Source organism: Fulmarus glacialis, unplaced genomic scaffold, assembly GCF_000690835.1.
Source record: "Fulmarus glacialis isolate BGI_N327 unplaced genomic scaffold, ASM69083v1 scaffold28800, whole genome shotgun sequence".
Classification (NCBI taxonomy): domain Eukaryota; kingdom Metazoa; phylum Chordata; class Aves; order Procellariiformes; family Procellariidae; genus Fulmarus; species Fulmarus glacialis.
In genome coordinates, this window is record NW_009189035.1 from 1257 (window position 1) to 24740 (window position 23484).

Sequence of the window (23484 nt, forward strand, 5' to 3'; positions counted from 1 at the left end):
AATGCATCAGTATAACATACAATGCTTTCTCCCCTCTTCCCTTTAAACAGTATGTCTGTTAATGACTCTGGGCTTATCAGAAAACAAAGCTTGTGCTTCCACACATAGTGAGCGCAGCAGGCAATGACAGGGCAGTCCATTTTATATGACAGTGTCTTCAAATGCATGCTGAAATAACCCTCCAGCTTTGTTCTGGTGCATTATGTTCTGCTCCAAGTTCACTTTGGCAGAAGAAGTCTACTTGTATTGTGTGTTTATCAACACACTACTACCTGACCTTCACCTGGAATGAGAAACTACATTCTTCTTGGAAGGATACAATAAAAATGCAGCAGACCCTCTGAAAAGAAGGGGACGAAGCATGTTGTGGGAATATTTGGAGATTATTTTCTTGTTACCACTCAACTTCATCATCTAATAGGTTTGGATCCTGGCCACCATCTCTTGGCCAACAAAAACACTCTTCAAAGCCCATTAATACCACTGCACTACAAGTCGGGGCGAGCGAATATTCCCTTCCTGTCAAAACTAGGATGTGTTTATCGATTTCTCTATTCACTAGCACCTCATGGGGCATACTTCGAAACCCTGCTGGTAGGAAAAGAGACGAGGAACATATCCTGCATGAAATTACAAAGCACTAATCAGTATGTCAGCATAAAAGAACCAGGATTTCATACCCTTTGCTGTTTATACCCTGTTGGAAAACAGCTCTCAATTAAAGCTAATTGATCAAATGTACTGTACTTTCTTTTCAAGCAGTAATACAGGTTTTTGCCTCAGTAACTTCAACAAAGCAATATAGACAAACCTTGATTTGGATTACTGAAAGAGCTTTCACATGTATAAACATTACCACACAAGTTCTTAAGGTGGGAAGAAAAGAAACCATTCCAATCATTCAGCCATTAACTAAAATACTTCCATCAACTAAAAAATTCCCCCAAATCCCAAAATAGATCCACTGCTTTGGAATTGTCTCTATTCAGATGGAAAATCAGTAAGGTGAAGTTCGTCTGTTTTGGTAACATTCTGAAATAAAATGAAGGCACGTGGCTTTACTCAGAGTCCTAATCAAAGTGCAAATGTTTTCTGAGGCACCTGTACCTGGGATTTTGGATAAATATGCTAGAGAGACAAAGTTCAAATCTTGATTTCAAAACGTCTTTAGTAGCCAAGGGCTGTTTCTGAATTGAGGAGTTTTCTTTGAGTCAAGTTCTAATCACACTGAAGCCAAGTTTTAATTTTCATTATACTCTTAGCATGCCTCTTTTTCTCTCTCCTACCACCCACTCCACTTACAAGTGATCTGGAGCTCTGTTTTGAAGGTGGTAGGAACTGTCTCACGTTGGTTGGTGTTTCCTTTTCAATGGAGTGTCGTCTCTGAGGTGGCTGCCGTCTCTCAGGCTGTGGTGTAGATGATATGGGCAAGAACTTTGGAGGCACTAAAGATTCAATCAGCATAAAAAAATTAGTTCTTCTAAGACAGACTGTTGGATAACATTGCTAAGTACTTAAACTAGCCACTGATTTGCTAGAATTCCCACTACTGGTGGCTGAAGTTACATATCCGTACTCAGAGCACCTTCAAGACAGGTATCACATTCATCCATTTTCCAGATTGAGAGAGTAGGAATACTCATAAAACTAGTGTACACCCCAGGCATGCTACTGTCCAGTTACCATTGTATATAAATTCAGAGTTTCAGGGTATTGGCTTATTCTACTTATTTAACCATCGTGCACAGAAAATACATGCACAGCTTACTTGTTTCATTACAAAGCCTTTCCAGTGAAACTGAAACACTTTGAAACAAATGAAAAATATTATTACACAGTAAAGCCTACAATTAACCGTGCCTGAAAAAAAAGAACAGATCCTCCCCTCTTCCCAGTAAGTACTTATGAGAAATACTGGTGATTGCTATGTGTCTTTCAAACAAGTACATTCACTGCCACGGTGACAGAGATGCAGGAAACATTTAAATTGGTCTTAGGTTAGAACGTGTTTCTGCAGCAACAAATCCTTTTATAAGATGAGCATAGCTAAACTACCCCCCATTCACTTCTGACTTCCTCTACAGTTCCACATCAAATTCAAGTATGAAACCACCTTCTGTTTCACAGATATCCACATATACTGTAGGCTAATGCCCTCCAATCATTAATCACATTTGACCTATTCAGCAGGTTCTAGGGCTCAGCTTTAGAGATTTATTGCATTAACAACACTCAGCTTCAGCTTTCTATAAAAGTTTCAGACAAAGTTCATAGAACAGAAGACCACAGAAGTGGGTAAAAGCAGCCACTGGGCTCTCTCATCAAAACTCACTCTTTCTGCTGCTGGTGCCTTCTTGAGAGGGGTCTTCCACTTGTGAGGGGGAGATGCTGCTGCTACTTGCTGATTTGTGCACTGACTCCTCCTGTGTGGCAAGACGAAAAGAAACAGAATTCCTCAGGGATTGTTTTTTCTTCTCTTACTGCTTCTTAGCACACAGAAATCACAAGCTATCAAAGGTATTTTGCACCATTCAATCACTCAAAGCCCTAGAAGAAGTCCTGAGAAAAACATTGACCCTACACAGCACTGAGTAAATGGAATTTTCAGTGCTCAGTTTTTTTAGAAACTGGAATAAATGGTACATGGTTGGAATTCAGTGTATTTAACTATTGCATGAAAGAACAAGATCAGAAGAAAGGTGCATGAATCCATTGTAACCTGTTAATTTTCCTCAATTGTATTCAAGGACTTCTACGGGTTTGCAGCTACAGCAGATACGTTAACTCAACTTTATGTCTCACAGTAGCAAGGAATCAGCACTTAGATTTCTCTGGTCTCCAAAGGAATGAGAGCCACTCATACAAGTGACTCAGGTAAAGAGAAATTAATCTGATCTCCACTGCACTGTTCTCTAACCCCTGATCCTGGTGCGCTTCTCCTTTCTTCTGTATTTAAAAGAAATTTCATTCATTCTATAAGCATGTTTCATCACCACAGCCAAGAGCAATTCCTGCAAGATGAATGAAAGTGAAACGGGCTTTGACTAACACCTTTCAGCTATCTAAAGCATTATTAAATCCTTTGCTTTCACCTAAAACCTCTGTCTTCCGCCACCAGATACCAGCAAGATACAGATCATCACAGGAGCCTCCCAAAGGAACAGAGTTGGAGGACTGAGCGTGAATGCTCTTTAGCTCTAATGTGAATGCTTTTAACCAAGGAGACTTACATCATTTAAGTTGTCAAGATTTACAGATCAACCAAGTGACCTGCTCTAAAATCCAGCAAGTGGCTGAGCTTTTCTCTCACCGATTTCCTTAGTTACGTGAATCACAAACAGAAAAACCTCCATTGGCTGAAAGATTGCCTTCTTTGGTAACAGCAAGTCAGAGAAGAAAAGCTGGCAGGATCACCTCAATGAGCACCATGCATCACGGGACAGAGGCCTCTACAAATTCCCATCAGGTGATCTGTACTTTATGCTTAGCCCAAGGGTATGCGTTTTATGTGAGGACACTGTGATGTATACTGTTCCCACGTATATGCCACATAGTATTCTGCAAAGGGACTCAAACCAGCTCAGATCCCAAAACAATATATTCATTTTAACATATCAAGTGTGATGCCACAAACAGTTGTGATAGGAAGCTTATAGGGAAGTTTGATTTATTTCCAGAAACCAGTACAATTTAGCTACAGAGCTAGCTCAGATAGCTTTGCATATCATTGCTTCATGCTGCATGGTTGCCTTAAAAGACCACTGGAGAACTTGCAAGACAACTGGATGCACTGTTCTTTAGAAGAGGTGCAACAGTGTTCACCAGTCTAGAGTTAAACATTTAAATTTTGTGAAGTAGAATAACCCCTGTACAAAGGGAACTACTAAACTTTTCACTTTGTAGAAGTCAAATTCTTCTGAGCAGAAGATTACTTTCCCATTGCCAGAGAAGCTAACAAGCTAAGATGAAGAACTAAGCTGTCAATTAAAAAAACATAACCATGGTGCTGTGCTGCTCATTTTTATGAATGAAGAGCAGCCAGGGCTTCAGAGAGGGCTTTTTGAGGAGCAGGTGGGGAACAGCTGTCTCTGGAGCACAATCCAAGCAATCCTTGCTCTAGAGAAGTCTCTTGTTCTGTGGGTCCCTACCTAGTCCTGACTAAAAATTGTAAGTGCTTCGATTGTCGGCATCTTATGCTGATTCAAGCAACAGTCTACGCACTGAGTTTATTTACATGCTTTTCTGGCGTTTTTTGTTCTCCCTTTTCTTCCATTTTTCCTGTGTCTGAAACACTGGCACAGACAGAAGAGAGACAAAACAAAGTGCACACCTGAAAATATCAAAAGCCTATATATATTTTAACGTAAAACTGTAAAATAGGGATTACAGAAATGTTTCACATGTCCATCTAATTTTGCTAATTGCCACCTTTCAGTGGAAAGAAATAGCTATTGACCATTCTTCATTCCACTTCTGAACTCGAGATGGACATGATGTCTCAGTCACATGTAGCACACAGATGTCTCCATCTTGCTCTCATTTTTGTGAAAGATTTCTAGTTACTTCATTAGTAATGGATGAACACTGGCTATTTCAGTGGCCTCGGAGTCTTGAAAAAAACAGTGAAAGAAACGGACAAAAATAGAGAGTAAGGGGCTCCTCCATAGTAAAGACCTATAAGAAAAATTCCAGGAGCCACACTTCTTATTCTAAAGAATGAGAGGGAATGAACTGTCAGAGCCAATGGCTAAGTATAAAAAATAGTAAGTATAAACAACAACCCAGGGAGAATGGAAGCCAGGAGTATGTTAAATTTGACATATCATCCTACTTAGATAACAGGTATTCCTGGTTTGTCATTTCATATTATTTTTTCTGTGCATAAACACATGCACTGAAAATGCTATTACTGTCCTACGATTTCTCAAACATTGAAGGTTTTTTTGATAATAAAATCTTGTGTAGGAACTACTGATGAACCATGGTATGAATTTCTTCATATCAATACAGTAACTGTTGACTGTTATGGTAGACTATCTGACATTTTACATTTGAAGTTGGATCAACCCAACATCTGGGATTGCGCACTTTGCACAGAGCGCTAAACAATTAGAATTTTACATGTACTGAGAAAGCTGCAGCTTTAAAGGCATCACCTTAAAACTTTTGAATATGTTACTGACATGATTTTTGTCTGGATAGTTGTAGCTTCATTAGGAAGATACCATTTTTACATCTGTATCAAAAATCACTACTAGATTGCTACTTCTTTTAGCCACACAAAGCAAAATGGCACTTCCGGCTCCCCCCTCTGAAACTGTGATTCTAGAGGCGATGCAGAAAAAAGCAAGGACAGAAAGCAGGAACCGTTTGTACAATATTCATCCTTGCCAGCAAATGGGCATAGGGCTCTATCAGACCTTCCCTTTCACCTCTGGCAGGTAACACTGAGTTTTGGGGCATAGTCTGCATCACAACACAGCTGAGAGAAGAACAAAGGGGATGCAGGGGAAAGAAAATGCATCTGCATCATAGCTCATTTGGAGGTCCACAGCTCAGCAGTGCAGATATTTGCAGCCTGTAATTAGGGCATAACATAGTCATAATTTAACTCCCAGTGAGTAACTCTAAATAGGTTAAGCCCAATTCAAATTGCAGGCAAAGAGGTAGCCGAGTCATTTATAGGCAATCAGGACAACACATATGCTCTTCTGTGTGTTACACACAAAGTAAAAGTCAGGAAATAAATAAGGCATTTTGACAGCGCGATCTTCACTTTCCTCAAATGTTCTATGTTCCACCGCCTTCGTCAGCTTGGAAAATTTCACCTAAACTCCCTTCAAGATTGTTTATTTACACTACTTCAGCACTGTTCCTGAGCCCCAACCAGTATTCTGCTGAGCATCTTAATCGTCTTAATTGCTTTACCAGCTACTTCTGTTGACTCAAACCAGTACGGCATTTGCTCTCTGCGACAGCTCGATGTGGCTGATTTATTTTCAATTTATCTCTTGCCGTACGTTCCAGAGCTTATTCTATACAACTTTGCTTGCCTAGACAGTATTCCCTAATCAATAGTCACAGTCAGACATCTTATTTTTCTCTCCTACAAGAATCACTTCACATTTCCCTTTACAAAATTTTTTTACTGACTTCTGCTCATTTTTCCGTGTGAAATATCATGCTGCATTAGCTTCAGGATGCATGGAGCTACAAGCTGGGAAGCTGTAAGTTCAAGATCCAATTCTCATTGACAGGTCTTAATATTTCTGCATCCTGCCCAGTTTCATTCATATTAAAAACCTCCTATAGCCTCTATTGTAATTTTAAAGACTGCTGAGAGATTTCAGAATGCAAATCTCTTCTGCTTTCAGAATAGATGCACCAAATTATGCACCCACACAAGTCACCCATAGGATAACCCTAATACAAAGAGGGCCAACCTTTCACAGATCAAGAAAGTATGCAAAGAGATAAATTTCTCCCCACATATATTTCTCCCCAGTCTCCTATCTTTCAGCTCAGACACCTTTGTAGGTGCCCTGTCAGGAAACCCCTCCTTCCTCATTTACTGGAGAGAAAGAGAGTCAGGGAAGACTGCCTTCCCCAGGCCAAAATTAGTCTCTGTGAATAAACCCTGCCTGCATGGGCTTTCCAGACAGCTTAACTTTCAGAAAGGTCCAAACTCAATTAATAATACTACTGGTCCAAGAAGACAAAGCTCATTCTTGAGGATGTAATGTTGGTACTTCTTGAGGATCATATATAATGCAGCTTTTAAGCTAGAGAGCTTTTTTAAGCTTTTCTCCTTTTTATGCTTTTTTAAATCTTTAACTCTCCATTTGAGAGAGGATGGATTCAAAGTTGTTTCTCCATCTAAGTGGTATTTGTTTGTCCTCATCTGTGAAACATTTGTTGGGTGTTACTGCCCATGTGTTGGGTGTTTGCTATATAGCAAACTAACGCAATGACATTTGCACCAAACTGCAACCCCTCCGGCACAGCCGATGCTCTTTATTTAACAGCTGGTACGGTGAGGCTGGCCTCACATCTGAGTCCTTTAGTGACAGCTCCTGCATGGGTGCCAGAAGGATGCAACACATTTGCCTGCATTCCCAAAAGCATAATTGCTACATATACACTGTGGACAGACACTGGGCATTTAGAAAAAAAAGTAAATACCGGGTTTAAGGCCAAAATTAGCATTTAACCTTTTAAAAGAATATTCTCATTTTTGAGGTCTGATCTAATATTTTTGAAGTTCTGTGGGCTGACAAAGCAGTCATGGAAAATTCAGATGATCATCTGCAAAGTCAATTCTCAGCTGATCAGTTCAGCAAATTAAGGAATAAGACTCAATTCTGACAAATCGAGAAGAAAGTTGTGTCCTGATTTTTTACCTCTGAATCTGAGCTGTCAAGTTCAGCCAACGTGGGAGCCTTAAGGAGTCTCTTGCGTTGTACTGTCACTTGTGTGGCCCCATTCTGCTTTCCTTGTGGTGCCAGGCCACCATTCACTACAGAGGCATCCGCTAATTTTCTTCCAGCCTCTGGCGTAGATACATCTAGCAAAAGAAACAGAACAATTGGTGTTTGGACCTAATTTTTATTTTGCCTTCTCAAACCTTACTGTCAAGAAAACACACACAAAAGGAAAAAAAATTATTGTGATAGTTATATGTGTGCAATTATTTTACTTCAGCAATACATTGCTCAGAGAACTACAGGCAATGGCTTGTGGTACAAAAGCAATATGAAAGAATGAAAGCAGTGGAAAAAGCAGTAGTGCACAATACTAAAAACCAACCTCAGACCAACACCAATCAACTTCAAAAAAACCCCCGAAAATATTCTTCCTTCAATTCATAGTCTATGATTAACTATATAACAAGTATCAGAAGAATGCACAACTGTATCTGGACAAGTGGGTTTCCAGTGAATCTGAAGACAACGCCACACAGAAATTGGGAGGTTTAGCATGGAGTAAACCTAGTTTTTCCTGTGAGGACAGAATTACACTTTATTCTTCAGTATACGGAAAAGGAATGAAAATGAGCTAAATAACTAGCATTCATCAAAAATATGCACAATTCTTAGGCTTGCACGGTCATTTGTATTAAAAGCATGTCTGTGATGTCAAATCTTCATGTAACAGCAGAAACATCAGGCTCCAGCTCTATCTTCGTCTGCATGAGTTTTACAAGGATGTAACTCCACTGAGTAAATTACTTGGGATTTCTGCCAGTGTGCAATGAAGATGCATCTCGGATAACGTAAGCATTGGGTCTGCTGTGCTTAGCCTAGCTTAGCTTAGACATTAAGATAATGACCTAGGCTTTGATATTTTAGGATAGCTTAGAGTTTGGTCTGATAAATCAGTTTTATCCCTGTAGAAGTACAAAGTGCAGTATTCCAATCCGAAGAAAATTATGTTGGAGGGAGAAGGAAGAGAAGCTTTTAATCTCCCATTTGCATGTATGCCTAAGCATCTGGTCTTTCTACAAATGTGTTTTTCTACCCATGTAATTACAGGACTCCTTCCCCAGTCTTGTAATAACAAAGTACCTCCAGGTATTTTAAGGCTAAGGTAATGACGAGTTATTATTCCCATTTTTATACATGGTGAAAAGAGGCACAGAAGGTCAAATGACTCGTACCTAGGTTACCGGGAGGACTATGACAGAGAAATGATATCACCCAGATATTCCCAGTGCCAACAATGTAAGTACTCACACATCATTTGGAGTTATTAACATAGTTGCCCTGGTATAAACAGACACGGTCACTGCTGCTACAACACAATTTGCATTGATAAAAGCCGTTCTTGCACTAGGTAAGTTAAAACTACACGGTCTAGATAAAGCCTCAGTTGCAGCAGTAGGTCTGTTTTACAACATTCTCACCGGAGCAGCTATTGAAAATAAGTAAGAAGGGAGTAAGTTAAATCAACATATATTTTAAAGAATTAATTAGGTTATTGTTAAATGCTGGAAACGGAGCTAGAAAGGATAGGGGATGTATTATAGTTCCTCTATAAATCATACCTTCAACAGGGAGTACAAGAAAAGGCAATTATTTGGACTATTACAGTCATGGTGACATTCCAAGCCTATGAATCTGTGTACTACAGTGTTATTACTGCCTTCAGGTCCTCCCTACAAAGAGTTGCAATCAAAGACTTAGACTCTCTAACCCTTAGTTCCTATCTTCAAAGGCTTTACTAATGGGTGTCCTGACTAGGACTATGGCTTATAGGTCATGGGTTTTTTTCCCTCCTAGATTTCTGCGAGTACTGCATGGGCGTCCTCCACATCAAATGCATTCCGCAATCCCAGAAAGCGACAGCAGGAAAACAAAAACTGAACTGCCTCACCTCCCTGCTGCCAGTACCACTTCTTGAGACCTCATAATTAGCTGAGTTGATTGAAGAAGCTCAGGGTTTCCCAAATGAGCAAGAGAAAAACCTTTGATTTGTCTTTTGATTGCACAGGGCGGTTCCTGAACAGACTTTCCAATGAAGCAGCCCCAGCACTACCAACACAACAGCCAAAGGTGGTGTCCCGTCTCCCAAAAACTTCCCGGGTGGTGACTCCCCTGCCTGGTGGTAGGCATGGTGAAGAATGGCCTGTAAGTACCGTTGGACTCACTGGGAGAATAAATGATAGGAAGGCCAACAGTATTGCCCTCCTTCCAAAAAAATAAAACACACGATAGCTCTGGGGAAAGGAAAGAGGAGGGAGCATCCACCAGACATCCCCTAGCACTATGGGAGGTGATGGAATGGATATCCAGGGTACATCATAAATTGTTTTCTGGTTTTTGGGGGTTTTTTTTGTGTGTGTATGGGGTTTTTTTGTTTGTTTTTGTTGCTGTTGGTTTTGTTTGTTTGGGGTTTTTTTTGTTTTGTTTTCTAAGAATTTAGGCCCAATTTCTTTAGGCCCCAGAAACGGAAATTTCTGATCCATTTTGGAGGTCATTTATGTAGCCAATCACTACCTACAAAGCCTAAGCCAGTTGTTATTTAAATTCACACATGTATGAGTTGTTCATATATTGGTTTATAAGTCTTCTTGAAATACCAGAGAAGTTTTAGGTGAATCAAGAAGACAATCCAATATAGTATTTGTTTTGAAGGGCTCTTCAATAGGAAATGTCATTTATCGCCATTCTTTCCTCTAAAGGAAAAAAAACAGGGAGTGTTTTTACAACTTGCAAGCACTAAAGAATAAAAAACAACAAAAAAAGTAAAATTAGAAAACCATCCAATTTATAAAATCCGTTTTGTTGATAGTGCTCAAGTTCAGTTTATCATTCCTGCACTTACAGAACGGATATACATGAATAAATGGATTATCATAATTTAAGGAAAGGATCATGAAATTTTACAGTTTCAGCGAACAGATTTCAGCAAAAATAACTTGTTCCAAAATTAAAACCAGAATTTGTTGGCATATACAGACCAAAAAATTATTACTTTGCTTAAGCTATTTTAGTGATGTACTCAGGCAACAGAAACACTACCGTGTGGCAAATAATCATACAACATCATAAACAAGATAAAATTAATCAGGATAAACAAGTCAGAAATAACCAATAGACTAATGCTTATAAAAATGAATATGACAGAAGAAATTCATGGAGAATTCTTTGAAACAAAAACCTAATTTTTTTTTTTTTAATGGATAGTAGTTTCACAATCTCTAGTTTCATAGAACATCTAAATGTTTTGAAGATTATTCAAATGATATTTTAAAAAGGCTTGTGTGAGTAACAGGCTGGGCTCAAGATTTTATTAGAGAGTCAGACACACTGGGAGAGTGTCATTTCTCCGTGCTTTCAGGCAGCAAGTACAATGAACAGTACCTGCAAATTGGATGAATATGTTTGGCTTCTTTTGAGTTTCTTCTAAGCTATCATTACAACAGACAAATGAAAGAAGAGAAGGTCTTGATTTGATTACTTGATCTTTGTGTTGGCCTTTGCTGACTAGCCTTAAGAGGGGGGAGACAAAAAAACCACCCACCCTAGGATAATATGAAATGTGCCTTTATTTACATGTAAGATTACGTCTCTTACGAAACAAGGAATTAAGCTGGCCACACATTACATGCAAGCCACAGCAGTCATGTAACCATACGCTGTCTGCCTCCTACCCAGCTCTCCTTGGCAAATAATGACAACAGAAACCTGAATTTTGTTCTATACAGCAAATGTACTCCTCAATCCTATCATTTTTAGACTGAGTTTAAAAGAAGGCTAAAGTGGATTTGCAGAATTAATACAGGTTTACCTTTTGCTAGTTATGATGATGATAATATACTGAGAAAGATTATATAATGAATAATGGTAACAGAGTTGTGCTGTTCCTTTCAATGGACTTAGATGTTGAAGTCAAACCTGAGAACTAATAAATCAGTATACCAAACTGCCAGTCTTTTGCTGGTGTTTACATCACATTTACTATCGTGTTATCTAAATGAAGAGATTACCAGGACCTGGTGGCGTTCCTTCCTCACACTGGTCTGAGGCAAAGATCATAGGATACACATCACCTTACAGGGTTGGGAACAACAGGAACAATCCCCATGAAGTTTGGGTTTAAATGCTTCAGTTTTTCTTATTTCTTATCTCCTGCCCCACCCCACCTCCAATTACAAACTGTTTCTGAATAACAACTTCAAAGCAGCCATGCATACAGCTTTGAGGTAAGAACTTGAGTGTTAAGAGTGGGAATGACTGGTCTTTAGAGCTGCATTCAACGCAGTGCATAGAAGCGAAGCTGCTTTTAAGCTGTTTTTCTATTAGAGGAAGTGGGCAATGGCTGCCCTGGTCCCTAATCGATATCTGAGTACTTCTCAGATTACTCTCATTACAGGTGGCTACCGCTTGCTCCTTCTATTCTACTGATAGGAAATGGCAGCAGGGTACAAGGAGGTCCCAGGTGCCCCTCCTCTCCTCTTCAGGATGACAACAGTAGGGAGATGCGTGGAGCCGGGCAGTGTGACATACCAGCTACACCGGCTCGGTGCCAGCAAAAGTCTTCTCAGAACTGGTCTGCATCATCCCAGTCAAAGACAGCAAGCATAATAAAAGCCTGCACCTGTCCTTTAGCACTCAATAGGAAACACTTCTGTTTTTCAGCTGGTTTGTGTTTTTTTCATGACAGCAATTCCATCAAGCAGAGAGCAATGAAAGCAGTGAAAAAGCAAGAATGTGGAAACAGTGATCACAGAATGAAAGCACAGTATACCTTCCCCGCCTCCAAAATAATGAAAAAAGTAAAAGCACGCAAAGCAACAACATTAAAAACTATCGCTTATCTGCTTACTATCGACTTCCCAACCCACCTAATTCATTTGTACTGCTCATCTGGTGTCTCACATCTACCTAATTGGAATGTTTTAATCATCCTGAATTTACTTCTAAAGACAATTTATCAGATCACTCAGTCACACCATATGATACTACTTGCTGAGAACCACATGACTTGAAAAACCAAAAACAATCACATTTGGAAGATGGATAAAGAAAACAGGAAGAGTTCTTCGGTGGTCAGTCAAAAAGGGCAAATCCAAGGACAGTATAGATTGCTATGAAGCTCCTTCTTTAACATAAAAACATTACGGTAATGAATTAATGGATTATGAAGGGAGGTTTTAAAAAATATTGTTTGGATTTAAACAAATGAGGATGTCTCAGGATTCTTAGAAATAAAAGGCAAAAGAAGAAGCAGACAGACACATGTAGAAGGACAGATCTGAACATTTCCCTTTTGTTGGTCACTGTCACATTCAGTTTTATAGTCTTAAAACTGAAGGAACTTTTGGCATATCTGAAAGCAGCAATACTTTTTGAAAATTGAAGTTTGCCTGTTTATGCTACTATCTGACCCCCTGAGGACCCTTCAGCTTTCAGTGGAGTAAAACATGATACCACGTACATATATAATTTGAATCCCCCCAGACAGCTGTAGTAGCTGTACAATATGCCATGAGTGTAAGGTTTCACAAAAGGGCTTGAGCTGGATTAACAGCTTGCCACCGCCTCTGATGGGGAGAGCCTATTCCTTCCTCCCATCCACCCATGCTCATCATCTGACCTCAGCCAGCTCTCTAATCATCTGATCAGATAGTAAGCAGGTTTAAATCACTAAAAGAGCAGAAAACCAACCTTGTAAAAAAACAAAAGTATTTGTTCCTGGGATACATGATTTTAACAGGTCATCTTGTGAATAAATGAGCAGGACTGGCACAGAGGAGGAGGGGGAATCATATGCTTGGAGGGGAGCTTGGGGAGGAGAGGGAGCAGCGAGAGCCCCTCCTCACCTCTTGACAGTGGCAAGTTGTTTTCTTGGCTCAGCCAGAACATGAAGCCATGTTCATAGATAGGTCATTTGTGAACTTCGCTCCCATATTACAAAACTATTGTATTTTTTATATTATAGTAATCAAATAACTTCTCTATGGTCTTTCTAGTTCACAATACGCTAGCATTTCAGTCAGATTATGCCTTTCTATGGGGAAAATAACCACATGAGATTAAAGGGTGTATGGAGAAACAGAGGTCGAAAACTATGCAAAAGTCCCAGATGAGATGTTTCTACATGCAACTGGAAGGAAGCGGGGAGGGTACGCCTGCTGTTGCTTCTTCATAAAATGAGAGCATGGATTTATTTGGAGACTGGTTTTCTCAGGAGTCATCTAGGAGAAATTAGGTAAGAGCCAGCATAAAAGCTGTCCTCAGTGGACAAACCCTTGAGGCTAATGTAGAATATTTCCATCCTCAATGATAGAGTCTTTGGGCCTGTGCATCGTGGAAAGTTAGTGCACAATGAGGGAGGAATGAATTTATTTTCTGGCTAGTAGGCACAAACTCTCTCTGACTTTGCTGTCTCTGAAGTAGAACATGTTCATACAGTTACTGCACATGCTAACCAATGGCCCATCAAGGGGAACCTTTAAAATTTATATTAGATAGTTGATGAATGATCAGCTATCGAATCTTCTGTGTCAGCTACTACCAGCAAACCTTAGCAACTTATTTTGCTAACCAGTAAAGAAGGAAGGTTTTTGGGTGCACATCTTTGATTTCATGATTCACAAAGCATTTACTGTAAAAACACTCAGTAGAATTGACAGTTCCTTTCTAGATTAGTATTCATAGGTGTATTTCGTTAAATCTAGAAAGGTAGACGAGTTCAAAACTAGTTTTTGGATCCTCGTGAGAAATGACGTACTGCAAAAGATGGTCATCTGTGTAAAGACAGAAAGGTCAGATTAATAAATAAGTAAATCAGACTTGAAGGTGACACTGTATTCTGCAATCCTTTTTAGAGTTTGGAATAGCTCTGGGGCACCTTTTTTGGTTATTTATTTAAACAGAATTCCAGCACTCTATTTCAGGTGAAATACAGTTGTTTCCTATACCTAAGCATCCTTTGGTGGCAAGGGAAATGTAGGTATTAGTAAGTAATTTATCTTAATTTTTATTTTCACTGACCGTATCTTGGAAGAATCCCTTCAAGTTTCTTTCTTAAATGGGAATTCAACAAACAAATGGAACAAATTTCACAATAAGCACAATAACCACGTCAGGTGTTGCTGCACCTTTTACCTGACAAGTCAAAACTGTAAGACATGCTAAGTGGCCGCATTGCTGTAAAAAAGAAACAAAAACAACAAAAAGAAAACAATTCAGCTATTAGAAAAGCAGAGGGGTAATGAAAACAAAAGATTAACTCCACTTGAGGCATTTTGGATTCCGTTGCCTAAATCCAAAATGTGTCAGACATACTATTGCTTTACTGTAGTAAAGCTCAAAGTCTGAAAACTACAGTAGCATAAATGGGACTTGCAAACAGAGCAATTATAAATATATTTGTATAGTTGTAGAATGAGATTTTTGGAATTCAATAAATCAAATATCAAAACAAAAGGCAAGTATCTTAAAAATTGAATCTTTTCAATTAAAATGAGAGACAAAGGGAAGAGGGAAAAGAGAGAGAGGAGAGAAAGAGAGAGAAAGAGCTGAAAAAAATTGAAAGTACAAAGCCACATTTCACACAAGTTTCAGTGACCTGAAATAAAGATATTTCTAATTTTTTTAAGCATAATCTCCAATGATTATAATTAAAGTAATAAAGACAGACACTGAAGCTAAGCTTGAGCAGTAGTTTCCTTGAAAAGGATGGGAAAAAAGGCCGAACACAGTGTGATGTGTGCTGATTCTTGTTCTTTTTAAAAACCTTAGGTGGACTTAGCCTTTAAAATGTTGCCATAATATTACCCTCTTCTTTCTGGGCCTCTAACCATTTTATTCCTAGATAAGAAAGTGGTCAGATGGTCTTTATTTCTGGAAAGAACTATCTATATTTCCAAATAACCAGTGTAATTCAGGGAGTAGACACTTACAATATTTCTCAACTGAAAACAAAATTTCAATGCTCTAATCCAAATAAGCAGGCCAAGCCCAGTGACAACAACGTACAAGAACGCATCAAAACTGACATCAGCTTATCTGTCTTACTTGGCAACTGATAAACATGCAAGTTGGTATGAAAGGGCCTGTCAGCCACACATACCACTGCATTAAAAGATGTTTAAAAAAAGGTTGTTCTGGGACAAGTTTTGCTCGTGATAATAAACCTAGTGGTGAGCGCAGTAGGTGGCTGACTCAAAGCCAAATTTAGGAGTCAGGGTATTTTTCCTGTAGTTCATTAACTAGACAACATCAGCCACAGATAACAGCTACAGAAACAGTTCTCTAAATCCCTGTTCAAACTTAGCATAAAGGCAAATACATTTTAAAGCATAAGGGCGTTTATCACCTAATGCTGAGTCCTAACTGAAGGTTGATAAAACATGTACATGAAGCAAAGTTTTCTCCAAGCTCCATTAGCTCAACTTGCTTGAGTCACAAATCCATGCTTTTAATTAAAAGGACATGTACCTCAAGGCTGTGTTTGTCTCAAAAGCTTACTCTGATGATTTTATGAGGTCATTTGAAAGCTCACTCCAATTCCTCTACTCAAACCTCTCCCTTTGTGAGAACAGCTACCAAGATTAAATTACCATTTCCAAAGAAGTTTTAGATTGAGAGTGGCCAGTCACAGGCTGGCTTTTCTCAGTGGCAGCTCAGGGCAGAGAAGATCTTACCTGTACGCATGTGTTGTGCAGAGAGAGGGACAAAGCCTGTGGCTGCTGGGAAACACATGCCATAGGTCCACCCATGTCACAGAGGAGAAACTGCAAGAGTACATCCCCCGCACCCCAATAGTCAAGCGTAGTTGTGCTCTTGACTGCTATAAACTGAGCAACAAGGAGTAACTCTGGGACATGTGCAATGTACCTTACACTCCCAAATATTTCATTCTAACACTCCTTTTCTTTTCTTTTTAATAGCAACAAATATTTCTGTCCAGATGGTGCAAATGTCCCACATGGTGTTTCTACTTAGATTTATAATCCTTAAACCTTATTACCTTACATGTTGTAACACTGAATTACCTTCAGTGGTCATCTAAACTATATGGCAGATCTATTTGTACCATACTGAACATCACTAGCATTACTCCATTGCCAATTCTGCACAAACACATTTTATTCTAAAAGGAACTTTGGACATAACAATCATTTCAGTGTGAGAAAGAACAAAACCTCATATTTCAACATAAGAAAAAATTATCTTCAAGGCCTTTGCTCTTTTTTCTTCTTCATGACAGCAGCAAATAAACACTTGGGAAATAAAACTTGCATGCATCTTCTTTTGCACCTCCAGTAATACAGCATTTATCCAAACAGTTCACTGGACTGAAGAGGAATTACCACAGTTCCAAAACTCAAAAATGTAATTCTTTAACAAAAAATGAAGAATTGGTGGAAGACAGGTATCCCTCATTGGAGGCCATGCCCTGAAATCAGCCCAGGAAGTCCTAACCAGTAATACTCCAAAATTTAACATTGTATTTAGAAACTGTTTACTAAATGGGTTTGATGTAATTTATATCAGTTAGAAATTTTAAAGATCTATTAGATCAAATTTCCTGCTCCTGAGAGAACATGATAGTTCCCAGATGGTGAGCATCTAAAATACTGAAATGGAATGTTTGAAAGAAAAGTAAGCAATCATTTCAAGTTTTTACAAGCTTCCTACATTTGGAAAAATGTCTAGGCCTGTTACAAACATTAATTGATAGAGCAAGCGTAAACTGAATCCAAACCAGAGACTGCAAGGCCCAAAGAAACAATATTCAAAACATCATGCTTTTAAAAATGCACCCAAGCATTCATCAAACTCTACCGAGCACTTCAAAAACAATGCAACAAAGCAAGACTGATGAAATTGTTTTTCTCTGGAGACAATGGGTTGTCATAACCCACTTGAATCTGGACCAGTGCCTTTAAGCACCTGTGGCAAGCACAAATATTTTGCAAAAAGCAGCAACAGGGAGTACATATGTGGATTATTTCATGCTTTTTAGCCATAAGATGCCACTTTTGCTCTTCAAAAATGCAGCTAGCTCAGTTTTTCTGATACAGATAAATACCGTGCTCTTAAAGAAATGTAAGTCACAATGTAAGACTGCATTTGGCATGCTTTTGTCATTAGAACTATTGAACTAATGCAAATTGCTGATCGTTGGAAAGCATAGTATTAGTATAATTTCATAGTGGATTGTTGAATACACTGCAGAAATGAAATTATTTGCAGTGCAAGTCTGAATTATTTGCCCACTGAAAATATATACAAACACATGTTCATAACTTAGAAAATGAAGCAAATATTTAGATTCAAAATAGAAGCAATAGATTCAGCAAACAAAATAAAAGCAGATTTTAAATTAAAATAAGGAAATTGATGATGCTAACGACAGGAAACAAAGAGAATAAAATTAACTAAAAACAGACATGTAAAGAATACTTGCAGATATGTAAGGAATATTGCACAAGGGAGAAGCAATACCCATTCCATTCTGAGCAAATCTAACATTAACTGTCATGTGCAACAAGCAATATAATGCCATTAAATTTATCTAATACTTACATTAAAAACTTGAAGGGAATCAAGCTGAACCATTCAGTATCTTATTTTAAAATATTTTTAAATAGACTGCATAGCCCTAGCAAAGCCTGTAGGTACCTTCTTTTTCTGAAGGGATGAGAGTAATTTTATCTTCCGTGACATCTGCACAGACATCGCTAATACTGCTGCTTCTTATGCGGAAAGTTTTCTGTGGATGCTGCAGGTAAAAACTAGCAATGTGCTTACCCAGCCTGCTACGCCTTATCTCATCAGGTGAGACTGGACGTAACTTCCTCTCTGCCTTGATTTCCTCCAGTATCCTTTCATGAAGGCTGCGTGGCCGTGGTGGGGTTGGTTTCAGTTTTCTTGCCGAGGCCTCGGGATATAACGATAATCATATTTACATAAAACAGTGCTTCCTTGAAAGTAGATTTCACACTTTTTTGGAAAAAATGTGGAATGTTGTGATATGATTTTACATGCACTGAGTTGTAAAACTCACATAAATTGGAAAGAGGATTGTATTTTTCTCCAGTTCATTATGATTTCCCAGAGGGATAAAGGGCTGCTGGTAATAACAGTTATTAATTGGTAGGTGCAAGATATTACACACTGTTCTTTAAGAGACCACATTCTCTATACAGAAGACAATATTTTTGAAAGCCCACGTCAGAAAACGTAATATTTAACATATTCCCTGGACACAAACATGCTTTAAAAAGCCACATTTTTCTTAGGAATGAAGCCCACTGGATTACATACAGGATTTAATGGAGGTCGCGATCGGATGAAATCCAGGATTATTTCATGGGCACTCTTTTTTAATCGAGGTGGAATGTCACCGTTGACCTGGAAAGGAGAAAATGAAATACGTATTTCCATGTTTTGCATTCGTATTCATGCAGATGATGAGATCAACTGAAAACTCACAACAACCCTTGACAGAGCTTGCAGTGTTCTGACACCTGCACCAGACGTAAAACCCACCTGTCCTGAGCAGAGCAACAATCCATATGCAGAGCACAGGCAAGCAAAAATGCCGGTAATGGCTTTTCAGCTGCGGAATAACCACAACTGCAGCAGCAGCTTTAATCAGCAATACTTAGGATTTTGAAATGATGAAATCAAATGTCAAGGCTGCAATTGTGTCTATGGGAGAATGCAGACGAAGATTGTATCTTGCTTGGAGGAAAAGCTGCCAACACCATTTTTAAGAACAATTGTTTGAACCATGTCTCACTGCCAACCATTACACAGTCTCTAATACTCTCCTCTTAGCCTCTGAGAAAACAGGGATGTTCTTTAAGGCCTCAGTTTTCTTGATCTCCTTACCATCTCCCAAGCACTGAAGTGAAAGAAAAGCTAGATCTGGCACAATCACCAATGATTTGCTTGTAGCAATGGATGAAAAATATGTTCCCCTTGGTTTTTTGTCTTTACCACCTATCTCCGCTGCTCTGGCCATAAAGAGGTGCCCTTGTGTGTAAATCCCAGTAGAAGGAGAGGGAAGCCCTGAGCATCATTTCATACCTACCTCTTCACCTGCACTTTAAAGATTACTCAAGTGCAAAATGAAGTTTGTTAATATGTCTAGAAAGTAAATCACTAGAATGCCATGGCATGCCATTGGAAGTATAGGAAGTGGTTTCCTCACTGTAAATCATGTATGTCTGTAGAAAAGGGGCTGGGTGAGGGTTGTTTGCTTGTTTGGTTGGTTTTCTCCAGAGAGAGAGACATTTCTTTCTCTCATACCTCATTTAGACATAAGACCATAGACAAGACATCACAGCAAAGAGTCAGCAATTCACTATATGTACAGGATATAAAAGAAGGCAACAGAAGTTTTCCTATCATATGAAGAATTTATAAATTGTAAGCTGGGAGTAAGTGTATGGATTTGCTTAAAAAATCCACCTGTCAGGTTCAGTCTTCATACAGCACAGTGCCCACGCACACTGCCAGGGATGAGAGAGCATCCTATGCCATACATCCTTCTGGTACCTTCTATTGCTACACAGTAGCTGGCTGTCAGCCATGTCCTCCAATTTGACAGAAATTCCCATGACACTGTATTTCTTAGACCAGGTGTCCCAAATTTCAGCACTTTTTTTTTCTTTTTTTCTTTTTCTTTTTTAAGGGTCAGTTGGCTCATTTTTCTTTGGGAGACACTATTCATACAAGCTCTGTAGCCAGAAAATATATGGAAAGACACAGCTCTGGTTTGTCAAATTACATGCACTTTTGCTAACCAGAAGGAATGCTGCAGTCAGAAAAATGGGTTTAAATGCCCATAAGGTCCCTAATTGAACTTCAGTAACACCATGCAGCTTCCGTGTAAGCTCTGCTCACCTCAGACATGCCGTTTTTCCAGGCTGAGGCAGAGCGACAGCCTCCCAGAGAAGATTCATCCCTTCCCTGATAAGGAATCGGATGCAGAGTCCCTCCTGTGGACTCTTTCTGGAGGTATGCTACCCCAGACATGGTCCAAATTCTATTGTTCCCCCCACCTACCCCTTTAGCTTCCTTAGAGTGAATTTCAAATAGCTTGGCAGAGAATACCAAGCTGCTGAACTCTGCAACATGCATCACCTTCCTAAAAACAGTGCAGAAAAATTAAAATTGAAAAGGTTTATATTAAACGGTGATTTGACATTTTATGACGAGGAGAATATTATTTTAAGTGGTGTGATTGATTTCTTCTGTTTAAAGACTGAGCAATTTTTTGAGGCCAGCAGGCTTTGCAGGATTATTAATGAAATGAGAAGTCTCTCTTCCCGGGGTTACTGTTCATCAGATGTCAAAGTTGATAGCTGAAGTTGAGAATTATTACCATCAGAACAGCCATTTTGTAAACTGATAATCTCTGTTCCAGCCTTGGGGAACAACCCTCTGCATGACAATAGGAATAAATAATACATGGCTCTGAGCCTTTCACCTCAGGGCACTCTACGCCCTGACTTAATGCCACCAGGGTATAATTAGTATCAGTATTCCCATTTGATTGGAAGGAGAAATGTAAGATTTGCTTAAGTGATTTTCCACAGGATACAGGGGGAGCTGGTGGCAAAGCAAGTGGACATTTTGCAGCCAACAAGCCAAGAGCAGGAGCACCAGTAGCAGAACCTACCTTCTGGTAATCAGTGCCCAAACAAGATGCTGACAGGAAAGACACCGAAGGGAAGCTTTTATCCTTTCTGTCCACACCAGATCTATTTCTTTACTCAAACTAACTCTCTGCAATTTCACATGCATCTTTTCCTTTTAATTAATTAAAATTCACAGCTCTTGATTAAATTCTAAATCAGAGATATATTGCACAGATGCAGCCATGATACATGCATGGGAAAAAAAAACAAGCAACAAAATTATCCTTTTTTTTTCACATACCAGATTGGCGCCGACTGCAAACTAGTATTTAAATAAATACCTCAAAACACTGTAAAACTATCCTAAATCTTCATGTGTGTAAAATGGCTTTTGTACAGCAGTATGCATTAAAACTGGCAGTGTGGGAAAAGCATAACCAATGATTATAAAAATCAACCAGAAATTTAGAGATCTAAACAGCTAAAGCACAGAAAAATTACCATGTAATCATCTACTCACTCACAACCTGCTACCATCACATTTTAATATATAAATATGGATTTGCAGTTAAAGAAACAACTGCAAATGGTACTTAGTAACCTTTGGCTGAAGCCTAATCTTTAAAAATGGTGATCCCAAACAAGAAGTACATTGCACATGACTTTCACAAAAACCGTATCACTTATTACTGACATTCAATTATCTCAGCCATGTATTTGTCTCACTATAAAAGGTGACAGCAGTAAGTAGGAGACTGCTATCTCTAAATAATAGGTAACATGAAAGTGATACTGTTTTGTACTAGCTAGAGGGGGCAGGCTACATCACTTCCAGAACAGCTCATGATAAAGTTCTGTTGTGAATTAAAGTATTATAAGTAGATATATATTTGCCATCTTTCATTGTGCAGACAGTATAGTGCTTTTGTTAACATAGTTGTTACACAGTGTGTATTTGAGACCTCTCAGGAAGCTCAAGCACAGTGCCCAAGAATGAAGTGCTTTGGTACTTCACATCATAAGCCACTGTATTCGCACAGCTCTTCCTGCACATCTATTACAGATACAAATTTATGATACCACATGATAAGCATAGTACCTATACAGAGTCACTCCTTCTCTGAATACCCCCAAAGCATGATTAGGAACTGTAAAGCTCACTGCTCTACCTAGGATGACTCCTAAACTTCTGCAGAAACATGTGACGAAGGCAGAAAATGAAAAAAGGCTAGTTCCCTGCTTAAAGCAGCTGAATACCACTCAGTAAAACAACATCAGTCCTGCGCATAAGAGAACGACAGATTCTACAATGCTCAGCTGGACAAACCGGTCAAGGTCTTTTCTTCACATTCTCTATGTCCAGCTTGAAACATCTGAAATCTCGCTTATGAAAATATTGTCCATGCACAGCTGTTATTGCATTTAATGTTAAGTACTGTAAGATGCTAAATACCGTAAATAAATAATTAATTAAAAAAAAAAAAAATACCCAAACAGCCATGCCACAGGATTCTCAGATTAGACATTCAAATTACTGGATATTTTTGATAAGAATAGCTTCAACCTAATATGGCTAAATTCCCCTCTTGCAACATGGCCAAGCTTATACCACTGCATCACAGGTATTTATGAAGAGCTTGAATATGAAGACAAAAGCACTGCTATCTATGAAGAATTTAACTGTTATGCAATGTAATGCTGCGTTAGGATACTACATAAAAGGTACCTGACAGCCATGCATTGAATAAGTAACATAAGAGTTATCAATAAGCACTGCTCAGGAAATACAGTGAAAGGTGCACATCTTGGAAGGGGGGAGGTACGCAGGAAAGAGAGCTAATTGTGAACCAATGTGGAATTAAAAGCTGTAGCTTAACACATATGCATAATAAAGAAAAAATAAGCCTGTAAGAGTAACTTAATTCTTAAACTTCCCCGTTTCCAAGTGTTGACTCTACCAGTGTTCACAATTTTTAACTTTTTGGGAGTGAGTGCTCCATAGGAGAAAAAGGCTATTAAATCTCTCCAGGTAGACATGCAAAGATTACATCGGAGGGATAGAGAGATCACAAATTTGAAACTATTTTTATTGAATAGAAATGCCAATGTCACTGAAACTACTGAAACCAGCTATTTACAAAAAGCCCAGAATTTGACATGTTACATCTTCAAAACATTTTGAATATTTGCACTATGACAGAAGACGGGTGAGAACAGACAGCTCCAGTTATTGGCATCTGTTAACTCAACACGTGATGGTCTGAAATACCAAAATAGCTCCTAAGTAATGCACCTAATAGGAACATCTGTTCCTTTCCTAGTTTCTACTCAGAGTACTGAGCAGTCAGGGGCAGATCAAGCTACTCCTTTAAACACAG

At 38.9% G+C, this 23484-nt stretch overlaps 1 protein-coding gene across 1 annotated transcript in view; it reads right to left on the bottom strand.

The window, feature by feature from the left end:
* Nucleotides 1-1302: 1302 nt before the first annotated feature.
* LOC104070667 (protein spire homolog 1-like) overlaps nucleotides 1303-23484 on the bottom strand; it is a gene marked incomplete at its 3' end in the record, with an annotated part of 112878 nt that continues 90696 nt past the window's right edge. The window contains exons 7-12 of the mRNA XM_009580737.1: nucleotides 18783-18869; nucleotides 18267-18396; nucleotides 14613-14654; nucleotides 7401-7564; nucleotides 2333-2423; nucleotides 1303-1445 (exon numbers count right to left, since the gene is read on the bottom strand). Coding sequence (XP_009579032.1) covers nucleotides 1303-1445; nucleotides 2333-2423; nucleotides 7401-7564; nucleotides 14613-14654; nucleotides 18267-18396; nucleotides 18783-18869 — 657 coding nt within the window. The remainder of the gene's footprint in view (nucleotides 1446-2332; nucleotides 2424-7400; nucleotides 7565-14612; nucleotides 14655-18266; nucleotides 18397-18782; nucleotides 18870-23484) is intronic.